We start from the raw sequence: 20,292 nt of genomic DNA, 5'->3' as shown, positions 1-20,292 counted from the left end.
ATCTATAGGGTTCTGAGAGAACTGTCATTTTAAGATGGTCAGTCCTCTAATTTTTAACTGTATCATTTCACTTATTTAGGTCATGATCAATTTTTTACAGAAACATCCTGTAGTTTTAGATTCACAGGTCTTATATTCCTTTGCTAAACTTGTCCTAATTATTTAATTTTTTAATGCTATTAGGAAAGGAATATTTTTCTTAATTTAATTTTTAGAAACAATTTACTATTTACACTGATGATACAGACTGCAACTGTGACAAATTTGCTATTGCTAGTTGTATTTTTCTACATTCCTTAGGACTTTTTGCATAAATGATCATATCATCAGGAAACAGTTTTACTTTTCCCTTTCTATTCTGTCATTATTTCTCTTAAGTTACTGCAGAAGCAAGAATCTTCAGTATGAATTTGAATAGAAGTAGCAAGAAAAGCCATCATTCCTGCACTATTCTTGATATTACAGGGGAAGCATTCAGTCTTTTTCAAATTAAACATTATATTAGTTTCCTAAATTGATGGGGTGCCCTTATATTCTCAGTTTGATATCATGCATGGCTGTTGGATCTTATCAATGCTTTTTCCTTGTCTACTGAAATAATCATACATTTTTTATCCTTTATTCAATAAAGTGTACTTAACACTGATTGGTGAACTATTTTTGCTTTCCTGGGTGTTTTAAAGTATCATAGTGTCTAATCTTTTTAAAATATCGTACTATTTGACTGTAATATTTGCTAAGTATTAGTATTTTTAAATCTGTTAATGAATATATAGATCTATAACTTCCTCATAATTCCTCTATCTAGTTACAACAGCAGGAGAACAGATGCAAAGAAACAAAGTGTTGCCTATGCACAGAGGAAAAAGCAGACATAGTTCAAGCAGAAGCAAAGGCATCAGATTTGCTGGGGGAAAAAAAAAACGTTTAATAAATTGCCTAAAATGTTCTCAGAGAGCTAAAAAGAGCCATTGAGAAAGAGATAAAGGAAACCAGGTGAATGTTACAACAAATGGAAAGTATCAACAAAGAGACAAATTATAAAAGAAACCAAACAAGTTCCAGACCTGAAAACTACAGTAACTGAAAGAAAAAATACATCAGAGAATTTCAAAAGCAGAGTTGAGCTAGCAGTAAACATGTATACACATCAGTCAAAATTATTTTTTAAAAAAAAAAGAAACAAAGGATAAAGAAAAATGAACACAACCTAAGGGGCCTGTAAGATACCATAATGTAAGGTGATATATGCATTATGAGAACACCAGCAAGAAACAAGATGAAGAGAGGGCAAGAAAGCATATCTGAAAAAATAATTACCAAAAATGTGCCCAAATATGATGAAAAACTGGGACAGAAGAGCCTGGCAGGCTACAGCACATGGAGCCGCCAAGAGTTGGACACAATTGGGCAACTGAGCAAAGCACATTCATGAACCTAAAAAATCTATAACTGAAAGTAACATATATTCAAATACATCCACTCCAAAACATATTATCATTGAACAGTTGAAAGACAAAGGAAGAAACTTGCAAGCAATAAGAGAAGTGAGCTGCCTGTGCTAAGACTCTCAATAAATTATTAAAAGCTAATTTCTTACCAGAAACCATGAAGGTCTAAAGGTAATGAAAAGTCATATTTGACACCAAGGATTATGTGTCTGGCAAAACTATCCTTCAAAATGAGAGAGAAATTAAGATATTTCCAGACAAACAACAACAACATAAGGAGTGTATCATCACTATACTTGCCCAATAAGATATCCTTGCCAGAGCCCTTTAGGTAAGGAAAAGAATACTAGATAGTAACTCAAAGCTATATAAAGAAGAAGAAATCTTCAGTACATATAATTACATGGGTAAATAAATAGGGAGATGTTGTATTCTTAGTTCAGAGTCACCTTTTTTATTTCCTGTACACTTAAAACCACAGAATAATTATAATGACACTACTGAATACACAATGTATAATACGGAACTTGTGACACCACCACAGGGTATACAAAGCTGTACAACAGTTTCTGGCTGCTTTGCAGTTAAACTGGTATTAATTCAAAGCACAGTTTTATAAATTCAGAATGTTAAAAGAAAAAATGTCCTAATCAGGAATGACTTTAATGCTTACTATTTTACTTATGTATTGGTATCTGTACAGGTGTCTCTGTCCTCATCTTTATCTCTGTATTCTTATTGAGCTCCAAAATTCCTAAAGGATAAGACTTGTATCTGTTTAACTCAATTTGTACACTATAGACAGAGCACAAGCATCAAATGAACATTTGACATAGTTCAATAATGACAAACACAAGAGAAAATCAAATATAAATCAAGAGACATTAGAAAAAAAGCAGATGAAAATACAAAATCTCTTATTTTAGGATCATGCTATATATAACTTGTAAAATCTACTTCTTCAAGTTTATATATGAGATTATATTGGTTTTATTACTTAAACAAGAGAATTTCAGTGAGTCACAGGAATAAAATACAAAGTAAAAGTAACAAATATTTTGGACTTTTAGACTAAAAAAATAGTGGTCAGTGAGAACAAACAAGACATGAAAAGGAATGAAATAGATTTACATTTCACTACTCTGATTTTCTCTCCATGTTAAAAAAAAAAAGGCAAAAACATTACCTTTAAGTCTTATTTGGATCAACTGGAAGTGGGTAGTGGACTAAAAAAACAATTAAAAAGCTCATTAAAACAAAAGGCGCAGAAGAACAATAACCAAACCACACTTGTAGGGTTACTTCTAACATGGAAGCATCAGGGGGTAAAAACAGCACAAACGCCACATTCTACTGCATCCTCAGTTCAGGGAGACACGAAATGGCACAGAAAAAACATCTTACCCAATTAATCCAGAAACCTGTAAACCTTCATGACACTTTGGGGAAGGTTAACAGGGACATGAGTTTGAGCAAGCTTGGAAGTTGGTGATGGACAGGGAAGCCTGGCGTTCTGCAGTCCATGGGGTTGCAAAGAGTGAGACACGACTGAGTGAGTGAACACAACTGACCAGATTTAGTCCAGTATTTAGCATAGCCATTTCATGGCTGAAAATACATGGTGGTAGTGGTGGTGGTTCAGTTGCTAAGCTATGTCCAACTCTTTTGACCCTATGGACTACAGTCCACTGAGCTCCTCTGTCCATAGGATTTCCCAAGCAAGAATACTAGAGCAGGCTGCCATTTCTTTCTTCAAGCAACAATGGATGGAACCATTCAATCAAAAGGAACAAACTGACAAAATGGATGAAAGAAAATTGGATCCAACTACATGCTGTCTACTTTGGTGTTACTCAGTCACTCATTGTGCCTGACTGTTTGTGACCCCATGGACACGGATTGCAGTATGCCAGGATTCCATGTCCCTCACCATCTCCTGTACATCACCATGCTGTCTATGAGATTCCTTTTAGATCCAAATACACAAATAGAAAAGTGAAAGGACTGAAAAAAAGAGACTCTATGAAAACAGTAATCACAACAGAGGTGGTAATTTCTAACAAAAGACTTTAAAAACTGTAACAAAAGAGGTAAACCTGGATTTAGAAAAGGCAGAGGACCCAGAGATCAAATGGCCAACATCCAGTGGACCACAGAAACAGCCAGAGAATCCCCAAAAAAAGTCTACTTCTGCTGCATTGATTATGCTAAAGCCTTTGACTGTGTGGATCACAACAAACTGTGGAAAACTCTTAGAGATGGGAATACCAAGCCACCTTACCTGCTTCCTGAGAAACCTGTATGCAGGACAAGAAGCAACAGTGAGAACCAGAAATGGAACAACACACTTTCAAAATTGGGAAAGGAGTACATCAAGGCTGTATATTATCACTCTGCTTATTTAACTTATATGCAAGTACATCATCCAAAATGTGGGGCTGGATGATTCACAAGGTTAAATCAAGATTGCCAGGAGAACTGTCAACAACCTCAGATGTGATTGATACCACTTTAATGGCAGAAAGCAAAGAGGAACTAAAGAGCCTTTTGATGAATGCAAGAGGAGAGTGAAAACGTTGGCTTAAAACTCAACATTTAAAAAACAAAGATCGTGACATCAGTCCCATCACTTCATGGCAAACAGATGGGGAAAAAGTGGAAACAGTGACAGATTTCATTTCTTTGGCTCCAAAATATCTGCGGAAGGTGACTGCAGTCACGAAATTAAAAGAAGCTTGCTCTTTGGAAGAAAAGCTATGACAAACCTAGACAGCATATTAAAAAGCAGAGACATCAACTTTACTGACAAATGTCCATATAGTCAAAGCTATGATTCTTCCAGCAGTCATGTATAGATATGAAAGTTGGACCATAAAGAAGGTGGAGTGCCAAAGAGTTGATGCTTTTGAACTACGGTACTGGAGAAGACTCTTGAAAGTCTCATGGACTACAAGGAGATCAAACCAGTCAATTTTAAAGGAAATCAACCTTGAACATTCACTGGAAGAACTGATGCTTAAACTGAAGTTTCAGTACTTTGGCCACCTGATGCAGAGTGTCAATTCACTGGAAAAGACCCTGATGCTGGGAAAGACAGAGAGCAAGAGAAGATGGGGCAACAGAGGATGAGATAGACGGAGAGCATCACTGACTCAATGGACATGAGTCTGAGCTAAGGCACAGGAACCAGAGATCAAGTTGCCAACATATGCTGGATCACAGAAAAGGCAAGGGAATTCCAAAAAATCATCTACTTCTGCTTTACTAACTACACTAAAACTGTCACATTTGTTTACACTCAAGACTAATGAGAACTGAGAAACAACATTTAACACTGGTGGGACTAAACATTCGTAATCAAAAAGCAAATTTGGCAAAATTCATTAAAATATAAAATTCACATTTTACTCAACAATACCACTTCCAGAAATGTATCCAGTGGATAAAAAAATTACTCAAATATATGTATAAGAAAGTTCAAAGCAGTGATTTTTTTATAACTAAAAATATAACAATATAAAAGCCCATCAAAAGAGAATTACATTAGGCAAAGGATGGTACACTCACAAAATTTAACACTATACCACCATTAAAAAAAAAGGCATATCTGTATACGCTGGACAGGTAAATATCTCTAAGGTAAATAACACACGTTAATAATGGAGAAAAAAGACAGATTTAAAACAGGAAGTATAATGATCCCATTTATGTAAAGTTTAAGAACATTATAATATAAACACATACATATGTATATACACAGAGAGATGCATATTTGTACATGTGTGTATTAGCAAAAGCTATAAACATTTTCAAAAAACTAGAGAAGCAGTAGTTAACCACTAAGGAAAGGGATTAAAGACTGGAAAAGTGAAGAAAGGTAGACATCATTTCATACTTTGGTTTACTATTTGCATCTTTAACTATTTTATCATTTTCTCTTTCAAAATGTAATTTTAAAAAGTCTATTACAGATTGTTTCACTCCAAATTTCTGTGGTTACACATACTCTTTGTGAAATCTGTCTTTTAATTCTGCTTTCATTAATTTTGAAAACACATTACCTGAGATGATTTGACAGGCACATTTACTTCAGCTGCAGGTGAGGGTTTTGGAATGCTTTCAATCAGTTCCAAAATCCCTTGCAGTTTTTTATCTGAGATTCGTAAAGAAACTAATGGTAAGTTTCCATAAATCTTGAATCTGTTTCAAAAAAGACAGAAATCACTATTTTAAAAATGACTATTCATCTTACATTATCTAAGAATAATCAAAGGTGATATTAAGCACTAAAAATTATCTACACGGTCCACGGGACAAATTATTTCACAATCTAAGAATTCCCATCATTTTTCCTTACTGACCAATCTCATCAGCTGAATTAACAACATTATATTTAAAAGGCTTATTTTCTATTGTTATTATGTTTACTATCCTTCTATTATTTTGTCAATGCCAGTTGACAATTACTACTTATGAAGTGTTTATTACCAACAGGCATTAAGGAAAGCCTTAATGATATGTAATACAATAAATAATTCTCACAATCTGTGAGGCAAAAATGTATTTCTGCTCCCTGTTTCTTATAAGTTCCCATATGCACATGGTTCCTAGCAGGAAATTAGGTTTGGCAAGTACAAATAACTTGTTAAAGAGATTATATATTTAAAATCAGGTTTAAAAGTCAGATCTGAATGAAAAATCACAATCATATAGAGAAATATGTAACAAAATCCAACACCCATTCATGATAAGAACTCTCAGTAAATTAGAATCAAGAAATATCTTGGAAAAACCTACAACCAACATCATCCTTAACAGTGAGAAACTCAACGTTCTCCCAACAAGATTGGGTACAAAACAAAGATGTCCCTCTCACCACTCCTTTTCAACATCACACTAGAAGTCACGCCAATGCAGTAAGCCAAGAAAAGAAAATTTAAAAGTATACAGATTGGTAAAGACATAAAACTGTCTTTGTCAACAGACAACATGATCATCCTTGTAAATTATCTATAAAAAAATTCCTGAAACTAATAAGCTAATATAGCATAGTTGTACGATATAAGATTAATACAGAATAGTGAGCTGCTTCCCTATATACCAAAGGACAAGTACAATATGAAATTAAAAATATAAGAACATTTATATTAGCATCCAAAGAAAGTAATACTGAGGCATAAATCTAACAAAATAAATACAAAATTCATAGGAGGAAAACTGCAAAATTCTGATAATAAACAACTAAATAAATGAAGAGATATTCCACATTGAAGGGTAGGAAAATTCAATACTGTTGAGATGTCAGTTAATCCCCAACTGAGCTATAGATTCAATGCAATCACAATCAATATCCCATGAAGTTATTTAATGGATATGGACAAACTGATTTTAAAATTTATATGGAGAGGCAAAAGACCCAGAACATATTAGTCAACATAATACTGAAGAAGAGCAATGTTGGAGGATTGACATTCCCTGATTCAAGACTTACTCTAAAGCTACAGTAAGCAAGACAGTGTGCTACTGTCAAAACAATATACAAACAGATCAATGGAACAGAATAGAGTGCAAAACAGACCTCCACAAATACAGTCTGAATCTCTGACAAAAAAGCAAAGACAAATAATGGAGCAAAGACATTCTCTTCAACAAATGGTGCTGAATAAATGAATACTGACATGCAAAAACATTAATTTAGACATAGGCTTTATACCTTTCACAAAAGCCAAATGAAAGTGGACCACAGACCTAAATTTAAAACCCAATACTATAAAGCTCCACAAAGATAAATCAAGGAAAACTTAGATGACCTTTTCAGATACTTTTTAAATATCACTTAATAGATACAATGCAAAGGCACAATTCATGAAAGAACTAATTGATAAACTGGATTTGGTTAAAATTTTAAAACTTTTGGAACCTCCCTGACAATTCCTGGTTCTAGTGCAGGGAGCAAGGGTTTGATCCCTGTTCAGGGAACTAAGATCCTATATGCCACAGCCAAAACAGAGAGTAATGAATTAAAAAAAAATTTTTTTAAGCTTCTGCTCTACAAAAGAAAATTCCAAGAGAATTATAAGACAAGCTACCAAGTGGGAGAAAATATTTGCAAAAGAAAGATCTCATAAAGGAACACTATCCAAAAAGTTCAAGAAGTTTATAATACTCAATGAGAAGGCAATCTAGTTGAAAAACGGGCCAAAGATCTTGACACCTCATCAAAGAAGACACACAGACAGCAAATAAGCAAAGATGTTTCACATTATATGCTACCAGAGAAATACAAATCAAAATAAGAATTACTGAGATACTACTATGCACCTACTATAACAACCAAAATCAGGAATACTGACAACACTAAATAATGGCAAGGATGTGGAGCAGCAGGAACTCACAATCACTGCTGACAGCAATGCAAAAGGGTATAGCCACTTAGAAGACAGTCTGAAAGGTTCTCAAAAAACTAAAGATACTCTTACCATATGATCTAGCAATTTTGCTCCTTGATATTTACCCCAAAGGAATGTAATGTCCCCATAAATCCTATGGGGATTTATCCATAAATTTATCCATTTATCCATGGATGTCTGTAACAGCTTTGCCCATAAATTTATATGAATTAAGTTTATCCACAAAATTTTATATTTCAATTTTATAGCTAAACTTGGAAGCAACCAAGATGTCCAGCAGAAGGTAATGGATAAACAATCTGTGATACATCAGATAACAGAATATTATTTAGCATTAAAAAATTGAGCTATCAAGTCATGAAATGATAGGGAGGAACCTCAAATGCATATTACTAAGTGAAAGATGCCGATCTGAAAAGTCTTTCTCCTCTTTAATTCCATCTATATAACATTCTGGAAAAGGCAAAACTATGGACATAGTAAAAAGATCAGGGCTTGCTAGGGCTTGTGTGATAGAGGAGGGATAAAACAGAAGATTTTTAAAGCAGTGAAAATACTCTATAAGATAAAAGTCTATATGATACCGTAATGACGGATACATGTCACACATTTGTCCAAACCCATTCAATGTACAACATCAAGAGTGAAATATAATGTAAACTACAGACTTTGCTAAAAAAAAAGGTCCATCTAGTCAAGGATATGGTTTTTCCTGTGGTCATGTATGGATGTGAAAGTTGGACTGTGAAGAAAGCTGAGCGCAGAAGAATTGATGCTTTTGAACTGTGGTGCTGGAGAAGACTTCTGAGAGTCCCTTGGACTGCAAGGAGATCCAACCAGTCCATTCTGAAGGAGATCAGCCCTGGGATTTCTTTGGAAGGACTGATGCTAAAGCTGAAACTCCAGAACTTTGGCCATCTCATGTGAAGAGTTGACTCATTGGAAAAGACTCTGATGCTGGGAGGGATTGGGGGCAAGAGGAGAAGGGGACGACAGAGGATGAGATGGTTCGATGGCATCACCGACTCGATGCACGTGGGTTTCAGTGAACTCCGGGAGTTGGTGATGGACAGGGAGGCCTGGCGTGCTGCGATTCATGGGGTCGCAAAGAGTCGGCCACGACTGAGCGACTGAACTGAAATGAAAAGACTTTGGGTAATTTTGATGGTCAATGGAAGTTTGATCTGTTAATGTAAATCTAACAAGTGTGCCACTTGGTGAGGGATGTTGTTAATGGCGAAGGCTATGCATGGATGGCTCCATTGGTAAAGAATCTGCCTGCAACACAGGAGACCCTGGTTTGATTCCTGGATTGGGAAGATCCACTGGAGAAGGGATAGGCCTTCCCACTCCAATAGTCCTAGGCTTCCCTGGTGGTTGAGCTGGTGAAGAATCCACCTGCAATGCAGGAGACGCTGGTTCGATTCCTGAGTTAGATGATCCCCTGGAGAAGGGAACAGCTACCCACTCCAGTATTCTGGCCAAGAGAACTCCATGGACTAGTATATGGGGTCGCAAAGAATCGGACACGACTGAGCATTTTTCATTTTCATGCATGAGTGGATGCAAGGGGTATAAGGACAATCTCTGGAGCTTCCTATCAACTTTTCTGTGACTCTGAAACTGCTGCAATATGAAGAAAATCTTTTAAAAAGAATATATTAAAAAGAGACTGACGTCAAAGACAGAATAAATTTTCATTCACAATTTTTATCCCTCATTTTTTAAAACTTACTTTTCAGTCAAACATAATGACTGCTAAAAATATATCTGAATTCCTTGAGAAAATTATAGCTTTCATTTATCTCTAATAGCCTAAGTATTTTTAACTAATCCAATACATCCTAATTTAACAGGTACACATTATGGATCCATCTCATTAATGTACCTAAACTTATTTTCAATTTTTTAGTAAGGCAGCTGAACAACGTGAAGATGACAGGTGCCAAAATACTACCCACCAAATAACAAGAGGATTTCCTTTCATTTGCCTTAAACTTTTTAAGTTCAAACTTCAAAAAAAGTTCCCTGATACTTGTAGAGTTCTAGAATTTTATGTAATGTCATATCCACTTTATACTGCCCACATTATAAAACTAAAATTAAATGCTTCTTAGATTTCATCTTTCTAAATCATTATAATTTCTGCCTGTGATTATTTTAGGCACACATCTCTGTTCCTAACTTATAGCCATTTTAGTATCATAAGGATACGAGTACAAAGAGCTTTCCTGGAGGATTTTCCCTTTTGTTGGTTACGTAATGCACTGAACCACAGTTTGGCAAAATATGGCCATGGATTAATCCAGCATGCTGCTTATTTTTGTAAATAAAGTATTCTGGAATACAGCTATACATATTCATTCTGTGCTGTTTACAGCTGCTTTCATGCTAAAACACCAGAGCTGAGTACTTGTGACAGACGATACAACTTGAAGCTTAAAATATTTACTATCTGGCTCTTAAAAGAAACAGTCTGCTTAGTGTCACATTGAACTAATCTTTCACATACTCTTGATTCCATTCTTTCACATACTCTTGATTCCATTACCTATATAAAAACATTTTAATCAGCTACTTTAATTCCTGCTATGCTATACATATTCCCTACATTGCTGCTGCTGCTGCTAAGTTGCTTCAGTTGTGTCTGACTCTGTGCGACCCCATAGATGGCAGCCCACCAGGCTCCCCCATCCCTGGGATTCTCTAGGCAAGAACACTGGAGTGGGGTGCCATTGCCTTCTCCGATTCCCTACATTACAGGACATAATCATATATTTATAGAGAAATCTAAAGCAAGGGATGTTAGCCATTTCTTCTATCAGTAATATCATCTTTTTTTGGTACCCTATAATATCCTAGATTCTAGCACACTTAAGTAAAATGCTGGAAAAAAAAAGTTTATTCGTAATCACGTTTACAACAGGAAATCACATGCATCTTTGACTTTTCTCATGTACTGACAAACTTTAAAAGAAATATCAGACAATAGTAAATAGACAGGAGAACATCTGGAAAGAACCCAAAGAATGTAAGCCTTGCATCTAAAATTAACCTACACCTAATGCTTGATTATACAAAATAGCAAAATGTATAAAATGGTCTTCTTTCCTTCTTTCTCAAACCAAATCCTGGTATTCCTCTACTTTAAGACTCTCAGAGTCCCAGTTTGATATTTTCAATTAAGGAAGTATAAGAGAATGAGAATTAGTAAACTGTACAATGTTTCCTAAAGAATAGAATCATTATAATTTGAAAGGCAGGAAAAAAAAAAGTACACAGGTTTCTTTTAAGTCTCTTCCCTTCACATGGCCACAACAGTAAAACAGTATGAAAAAGCTCCATAACACAGCATATGCAAAAGAGACCAGGCTATCACTACTTCCTACTATCCCTTCCACCCATACTTCAAGCACAAAACCTTGACCACTACTATATGAGCATTTGCTTGTTTCCTCTCTAGTAACAACTCCCCTTAGACTGTCTACTGTCTGGTAGTTGTTAGATGTGTCTTTTTTTAAATTTTTAAGTAGATCTGTAGCTGAGGTTTGAAAGTTTGCAAGGGAGAAAAATTACTGGTGGAAAGAAAAGGTGAAAGGGCTAGCCAGCTATAGTCTAAAACTATTTAGAACTAAATCAGTTAAATAGCCCAGTCTAACTCAACAGATAAAATCAACTATTACTATGATTTTTCATTCTAACTCTACCTTTTATTTCCTACAGGATTTAAAAGACAAATGCATGAAAATAATTATAAATCTATGATAATGAGTATAAAATATACAATAAGGATATAATTTCTGACATCAATGACAAGATGGAGGGGGTTGAGCAGTAAATAGTAGTTTTTTTATGAAATTAAATTAAGCTGATGTCAATTTTAAAACGATTGTCCACTTTACAATGTTACAGGTTAATCTCCATGAAATAACTAATAAAAAATTACCTATAGAAGATGCTTATCTGGAAAAGAGAAGGGCATCAAGACATGTCAAAACAAGAAAATCAACTAAACAAAACAAAGGCCAAAAAGGAGGGAAAAAAGGGACAAAAAAGCTGTAAGACACACAGAAAGTAACAAAATTACAAAATTAAACTGTTTATCAGTATTTACTTCAAACATAATGGTTTAAACTTCACAAAGATATAAACTGACAGAATGGATTTTTTAAAAAACAGATCAAACTATATGCTTTCTGCAAGGGACGTACTTTAAATCTAAGGACACAAACAGTTTGAAAGTGAAAGATATTCCATCCCAATAATACCCAGAAGAAAGCAGAAATGGCTATAATATCACTCAAACCAGACTGGTAGGTCAAAACCTGTAATTACACAAAAGACATTGTACAATAAAAGGTAACTTCATCAAGAAGATATAATAACTAGAAACGTATACACACCAAATATCAGAGCTCAAAAATAAATGAAATATTGATAGAACTGAGGAAAAAATTCACTCTACAGTTAACATGAGACTTCAAAACCTACCCCACTTTCAATAATGGACAGAAGAGCCAGAGGAAAGATCAATAAAGAAATAGAGGATGAAAACAATACTATCAACAAACATAAACAGAATACTCCGACATCAACAGCAGAATACACATTGTTCATACATGTACACAGAACATTTTCCAGGACAGATCAAATTTTAGGTCATAACACAGGATTCAAAATTTTTTAAAGATCGAAATCATAGAAAGTATCTTTTCAAATCACAATGGAATGAAACTAGAAATCAACAGCAGAATGAAAAATGTAAAATTATGAATATGTATAAATTAACACATTTACTGTTAAACAATGAGTCGAAGAAGTCACAAGGAAAACAAATATATTGAGACAACTGAAAATCAAGATACAACATACCAAAATTCATAGCATAAAGTAATAACTATACTGAGGGAAATTTATAGCTGTAAACATTTATACTGAAAAAGAAAGCTCTCAAATCAACAACACAACTTTATATCTTAAAGAACTAAAAAAGGAGCAAACTAACCCAAAAGTTAGCTGAAGTAAAGAAATACAGATCAGAGATAAATAAAATAGAGAATTTTAAAATAATTGAGAAAATCAACAAGAGTTGGTTCTTTAAAAAGATGAACAAAACTGAAGAATGTTTAGTAAGATTAAAGAGAGAATCAACTAAAATCAGAAATGAAAGTGGGGACATCACTACCAATTCTACCAAAATAAGAGGGAATTTATGCCAACAAATTGGATAACCTAATGTGAACAAATTCCTAGAAACACAGACCAATCAACACTGAGTTTTGAAGAAACAGAAAATCTAGATAGATATATAACTAATATAGAGAGTGAATCACTAATCAAAAATCGCCTAAGAAATAAAAGCCCATGATCAGATGGTTTCACAAGTGAATTCTACCACACATTTAAACATTTAAAGGAGAAACACACATTTTTCTCAACCTCTTCCTGAAAGGAAAGGAATACTTCCTAAAGCATCTTAAGGAGAGCATTACTGATACCAAAACCAGACAAAAATACCACAAGGAAAAAAAAAAAACTACAAACCAATATCCCTTATGAACACTGATGCAAAATTCCTCAAAAATAAGAGCAAACAAAATTCAACACCATATTAAAAGGATTTAACATCATGACCCAGTAGGACTTATCCCCACTGGGATAAGGAATGGAAAAGTGGTTCAAACATATGAAAACAGATCAACGTAATACACCACATTAACAAAATGAAAGGACAAAAATAACATCTGATCATTTCAACTGAAGAAGAAAAAGCATTTGAAAATTTTAACACATTTCCCTAATAAAAAATGCTTAAAAATTATAAACAGAAGGAAACTAACTCAGAATAATAAAGGTCACATATGAACAAACTACAGATAGCATACTCAAGGAAAAGATGAAAAGCTTTTCCTCTATTATCAGAAAAAATGATGCAAACTTAAATCACCTTTATTCAACATAGTACTGGAAATTCTACCCAGAGAAATTAGGCAAGAAAAAGGAAAAAAAAGGTATCCAAAGTAGAAATGATGAAATAAAATTGCCTCTGTTTTAAGATAAAGTGGTCTTACATGTACAAAATCCTAACAATTGCACACACACACACACAGAGTTAGAACTTATAAGCAAATTCAAAGTTGCACAAGATAAAATCAACTCAAAAATGTCAAATGAGTTTCCATTTACAAGAAATTAAGAAAACAATTCCATTTATAATAGCATCAAAAAGAATAAGCTTAATCAGGGAAGCAAAAGACACAGTGAAAAGTACAAAATAATGTGGAAAGAAATTAAAGATACAAGTAAACGGAAAAATAGCTTGTATTCATAGATTGGAAGACAATGTTAACACGTCACAACTAAAAACACCTACAGATTCAAAATCTCAATGACATCTGTTGTAAAAATAGAAATATTCATCTTAAAATTCATGTAGAATCTCAATAGACTCCAAATCACCAAATCAACATAGAAAAAGATTAACACTGGATGACTCACACTTCCTGATTTCATTATTACAAAGCTACAGTAATCAAAACAGTGTGTTACTGGCATAAAGACAGACACAGAGACCAAAGGAACAGAATAGAAAGCCCAGAAATAAACCCTCACATATATGGGCAAATGATTTTCAACAGAGGTTATCAAGAATATTCCACAGAGAAAGAACAGTCTTTTCAACAAATGGTGCTGAAAAACTGCATACCCACATGCAAAAGAATAAAACTGATTCATTACCTTATACCATATCCAAAAATTAACTCAAAAAGATTTCCTAAGAGTTAAAGTATAAAATTCTTTGAAAAAAATATATAGGAAAAACTTCAGGACACTTGATTTGCTAATTTCTCATTTGATACAAAAGCACAAGCAACAAAGATAAATTAAACTTACTCATACTTTAAAGCATTAGTGCATCAAAGGACATATCAAAAGATTATAAGACAATACAGAAACAAAAGAAAAGATTTGCAACTCATTTATCTAACAGGGAGTTAATATCCCAGAAAGTATTAAGGACAAAACAAAACAAATTTGCTGCAACTTGACAACAAAAAACACAAACAATGTAACTAAAAGGTGTGAGGTGGTGTGGTAATGCAGGTTTGATCCCTCGGTCCAGAAGATCCCCTGGAGAAGAAAATGGTAACCCTCTCCAGTATTTTTGCCTCGAAAATTCCATGGGCAAGGGAGTTTGGTGGGCTATAACCCATGGGATTGCAAAGAGATGGACATAATTTATGTGACAGACCACACACAAAGGACTTGAATTGAAGGTAATGCTCAAAGTCCTTCAACCTAGGCTTCAACTGTATGTGGACTGAGAACCTCCAGAGGTACAAGCTGGATTTAGAAAAGGCAGAGAAACCAGAGATCAAATTGCCAACAACTGCTGGATCACAGAAAAAGCAAGAGAATCCCAGAAAAACATCTGCTTCATTGACAATGTCAAAGCCTTTGACTGTGTGTATCACAATAAACTGTGGAAAATTCTGAAAGAGACGGGAATACCAGATCACCTTACCTGCCTCCAAAAAAACCTGTATGCAAGGCAAGAAGCAATAGTTACAACTAGACATAGAACAATGAACTGTCTCAAAATTGGGAAAGGAGTATGTCAAGGCTGTATACTGTCACCCTGCTTAATTAACTTATATGCAGAGTATATCATGTGAAATGCCAGGCTAGACGAATCACAAGCTGGAATCAAAATTTCCAGGAGAAATATCAATAACTTCAGATAGGCAGATGACACCACCTTAATGGAAGAAAGCAAAGAGGAACTAAAGAGCTTCTTGATGAAAGGTAAAGAGGAGAGTGAAAAAGCTGGCTTAGCACTCAACATTCAAAAAACTAAGATTATGGCATCTGGTCCCATAGCTTCATGGCAAATAGATAGTGAAAAAATGGAAACAGTGGAGATTTTACTTTCTTCATCTCCAAAATTACTGCAGACAGTGGATTGCAGCCATGGAACTAAATGATGCTTGCTCCTTGAAGAAAAGCAATGACAATCTAGACAGCATATTAAAAGGTAGCATATTTGCTGACAAAGGTCCATACAGTCAAAGCTATGGTTTTTCCATTAGTCATGTACAGACGTGTCAGTTGGACCATATAGAAGGCTGAGTGCCAAAAAACTGATGCTTTCGAACTGTGGTGTTAGAGAAGACTATTCAGAGTCCCATGGACAAAAAGGAGATCAGATCAGTCAATCCTAGAGGAAATTAACCCTGACTATTTACTGGATGGATGCATGGTGAAGCTCCAATACTTTGGCCAACTGATAAAAAGAGTAGACTCATTGGAAAAGACCTAATGCTGGGAAATATCAAAGGCAAAAGAAGAAAGAGGTGACAAAGATGAGAAGTTTGGATGGCAACATCAACTGAATGACATGAGTTTGAGCGAACTACCAGAGACAGTAAAGGACAGGGAAGCCTGGTATGCTACAGTCCATAGGGTCACAAAGAGCTGGGCATGATTTAGCAAATGAACAACAAAAAGACTTGAGTAGACATTTTCTAAAGAAACATGTAAACTGCCAGAAGAATGTGAAAATATGTTCAACCTCAATTATCATTAGGAAAATGCAATTCAAAACTATAATTAAATACTACTCACGCCTGTTAGAATCATTATTATTTTTTTAAAAAAGAAGAAAATAACAAGTGTTGTTGAAGAGGTAGAAAAGTTGGAAACTTTGCACATTGTTGATGGGATTATAAAATAGTGCAGTAGCTACAGAAAACAGTAGGGGAGCTTTTTTCAAAAAATTAATAATAGAATAATCCAAGATTCTACTTCTAGATTCCTAACCCCAGAAATTTAAAGCAGGTACACCAACAGATATCTGTACACCAATGTCCACAGCAACATTATTATCATAATCAAATGTTCATCAACATATAAATGGATAAACAATACATGACATATATGTGCAATGAAATTAAGCTTCAAGAACAAATGAAATTCTCATGTAAATGTATGGCTGAGTCCCTTTGCTATTCACCTGAAACTATCAAACACTATTAACCGGGTATACTCCAATACAAAAAAAAAAAAAAACGAAATTCTGATGTATACGGCAACATGGGTCAACATGGAGACATTATGCTTTGAAAAATAAACCAAGCACAAAAGGAGAAATATTGTATGATTCCACTTACACAAAATACCTAGAGTAGTCAAATTCATAGAGAAACACCACAAAATGGTGACTGCCATGGACTTCCGGGAGGAGAAAGTGGAGCACTACTGTTTAATGGGTAGAGTTCTAGTTTGTGAATCTGATAAACTCCCAGAGACGGATGGTGGTGTGGTCAGGAAAAAGTGTGTATGGACTCATTAATACCACAGAATTATACACTTAAAATGGTAAATGGTATGTTATATATATTGTACTACCAAAAAAATCAATGAAACATGGTATTTCTTAGCTACATAAGAAAATTTATGAACACATGAAACAGATAATACATACTTGGGCATACTTATATCCATGAAAACCATGGCCTTAGAGAGCTCCACATTGAAGTGCATAGGTACCAAGATATGCTGTGCAGACACATTGAGTTTTCGTGCTTCTTTCCAATTATCACCTAATTACAGAAAACAGAATATGCTTAAAGAAGGCAAACTAAAAAAACACACTGAACCTAAAATTGCCATTACTACTTTATACAATGCATGATATGAGGAAATCTTCCTACATCTAGATAATTTCAATGCCACATTCTCAAGTATACATAATTAGTAGGTAAATTCTTTTCCCTCCTCAGTTTTCTTCTTCTGCTTCAGACTATATTTTAACAGGAAAAGTGAAAGTGTTAATCACTCAGCCATATCCGACTCTTTGTGACCCCATGGATTGTAGCCTGCCAGGCTCCTCTGTCCATGCAATTCTCCAGGCAAAAATACTGGAGTGGGTTGCCACTGCCTCCTGCAGGGGATCTTCCTGACCGAGACTGAACCCAATTCCTTAACTGTCTGAGCCACCAGGGAAGGACCAGATAGCAGTAGTGCCCAAACTCCCTACTTCTCACAACAAAAAATGTCTCCAGACATTGACAATGTCTCTACAATAGTAAAATCTCTCCTACTTGAGATACCACTCCTGGGAAAAATCTATCACTTCTAATTCAAAAATATAAAACATCTAACATATCTTGTATGACAGTCTTAAGAGAAATTGTCTAAAATCCCAATTAATCACTTCAGCAAAATGAATCAACAAATAATGCCTTCTGTACTTACCAACTCTGCTGAAAAGCAGCTGTATGCTTGTAAGCTGAATATCAAAGGAATCATAAGCTCTATGCATTATCTCTTCACGATTGGCTCCACCTTGTTTTAAATCTGGTAATTCTGAACGAATTTTACTTGTCACCTTTAAGTTAATTTTAACAGTTTAGACTATGCAAATTACTTCAAATGAAAATATAAAATTTTTATCTTTTAGACTATGTATAAAAACTTAACAGGAAAAGATTAACTCACAAGCTGACATACACTGTAAGACAATTAAAAACACCTTTATCCATGACATATACAATGAGAAGGCAAGGTATAAAGTACGTTTTTACATAATAAGTTGTATTTCCTAATCATTTATATTAAAAAGGGAAAACAAAGCCAGTTCTCGTAAATGATACATCTAAATTTAATTTAATCTGCTAAGAAGACTTTTGCCTGTTACCCCAGGTGTTTCTTGACTTCCTACTTCAGCATTTCAGTCTCCTATAATAAAAAGGACATCTTTTTTGGCAGTTAGTTCTAAAAAGTCTTGCAGGTCTTCACAGAATCATTCAACTTCAACTTCTTCAGCATTACTGGTTAGGGCATAGATTTGGATTACTGTGACACTGAATGGTTTGCCTTGGAAATGCACAGAGATCACTCTGTTGTTTTTGAGATTGCATCCAAGTACTGAATTTCGGACTCTTTTTTGACCATGATGGCTACTCCATTTCTTCTAAGGGATTCCTGCCCACAGTAGTAGATATAATGGTCATCTGAGTTAAATTTACCCATTCCAGTCCATTTTAGTTCACTGAATCCTAGAATGGATGTTCACCCTTGCCATCTCCTGTTTGATCACTTGCAATTTGCCTTGATTCATGGACCTGACATTCCAGGTTCCTATGCAATATTGCTCTTTACAGCATCAGACCTCACTTCTATCACCAGTCACATCCACAACTGGGTATTGTTTTTGCTTTGGATCATCCCTTCATTCTTTCTGGAGTTATTTCTCCATTGATCTCCAGTAGCATACTGGGCACCTCTGAGCTGGGGAGTTCCTCTTTCAGTATCTTATCATTTTGCCTTTTCATACTGTTCATGGGGTTCTCAAGGCAAGAATACTGAAGTGGTTTGCCATTCCCTTCTCCAGTGGACCACATTCTGAATGTCGCTCAGATCAGGAACTCCTTATTGCCAAATTCAGACTTAAATTGAAGAAAGTAAGGAAAACCACTAGACCATTCAGGTATGACCAAAATCAAATCCCTTATGATTATACAGTGGAAGTGAGAAATAGATTTAAGGGACTAAATCTGATAGATACAGTGCCTGATGAACTATGGACGGAAGCTGGTGACATTGTACAGGAGACAGGGATGAAGACCATCCCCATGGAAAAGAAATGCAAAAAAGCAAAATGGCTGTCTGGGGAGGCCTTACAAATAGCTGCGAAAAGAAGAGAAGCAAAAAGCAAAGGAGAAAAGGAAAGACATACCTATTCGAATGCAGAGTTCCAAAGAACAGCAAGGAAAGATAAGAGAGCCTTCCTCAGCGATCAATGCAAAGAAATAGAGGAAAACAATAGAATGGGAAAGACTAGAGATTTCATCAAGAAAATTAGAGATATCAAGGGAACATTTCATGCAAAGATGGGCTCAATAAAGGACAGAAATGGTAGGGACCTAACAGAAGCAGAAGATATTAAGAGTTGGCAAGAATACACAGAAGAACTGTACAAAAAAGATCTTTAAGACCAAGATAATCATGATGCTGTGATCACTCACCTAGAGCCAGACATCCTGCAATGTGAAGTCAAGTGGACCTTAGAAAGCATCACTACAAAGAAAGCTAGTGGAGGTGATGGAATTCCAGTTGAGCTATTTCAGATCCTGAAAGATGATGCTGTGAAAGTGCTGCACTCAAGATACCAGCAAATTTGGAAAACTCAACAGTGACCACAGCATTGGAAAAAGTCAGTTTTCATTTCAATCCCAAAGAAAGGCAATGCCAATGAATGCCCAAACTACCACACAATTGCACTCATCTCACACGCTAGTTAAGTAATGCTCAAAATTCTCCAAGCCAGGCTTCAGCAATACGTGAACCATGAACTTCCTGATGTTCAAGCTGGTTTGAGAAAAGGCAGAGGAACCAGAGATCAAATTGCCAACATCCACTGAATCATC

General features: G+C 35.0%; 1 protein-coding gene across 1 annotated transcript in view; it reads right to left on the bottom strand.

The window, feature by feature from the left end:
• Nucleotides 1–20,292, bottom strand: part of VPS13A (vacuolar protein sorting 13 homolog A) — a 269,575-nt gene that overhangs the window by 153,287 nt on the left and 95,996 nt on the right. Inside the window, exons 21-23 of the mRNA XM_052644629.1 lie at nt 18,119–18,251; nt 17,346–17,463; nt 5,513–5,651 (exon numbers count right to left, since the gene is read on the bottom strand). Of these exons, the coding sequence (XP_052500589.1) occupies nt 5,513–5,651; nt 17,346–17,463; nt 18,119–18,251 (390 nt within the window). The remainder of the gene's footprint in view (nt 1–5,512; nt 5,652–17,345; nt 17,464–18,118; nt 18,252–20,292) is intronic.

This window comes from Budorcas taxicolor, chromosome 8 (genome assembly GCF_023091745.1).
Source record: "Budorcas taxicolor isolate Tak-1 chromosome 8, Takin1.1, whole genome shotgun sequence".
Classification (NCBI taxonomy): domain Eukaryota; kingdom Metazoa; phylum Chordata; class Mammalia; order Artiodactyla; family Bovidae; genus Budorcas; species Budorcas taxicolor.
This window is presented reverse-complemented; position numbering and strand designations above follow the sequence as displayed.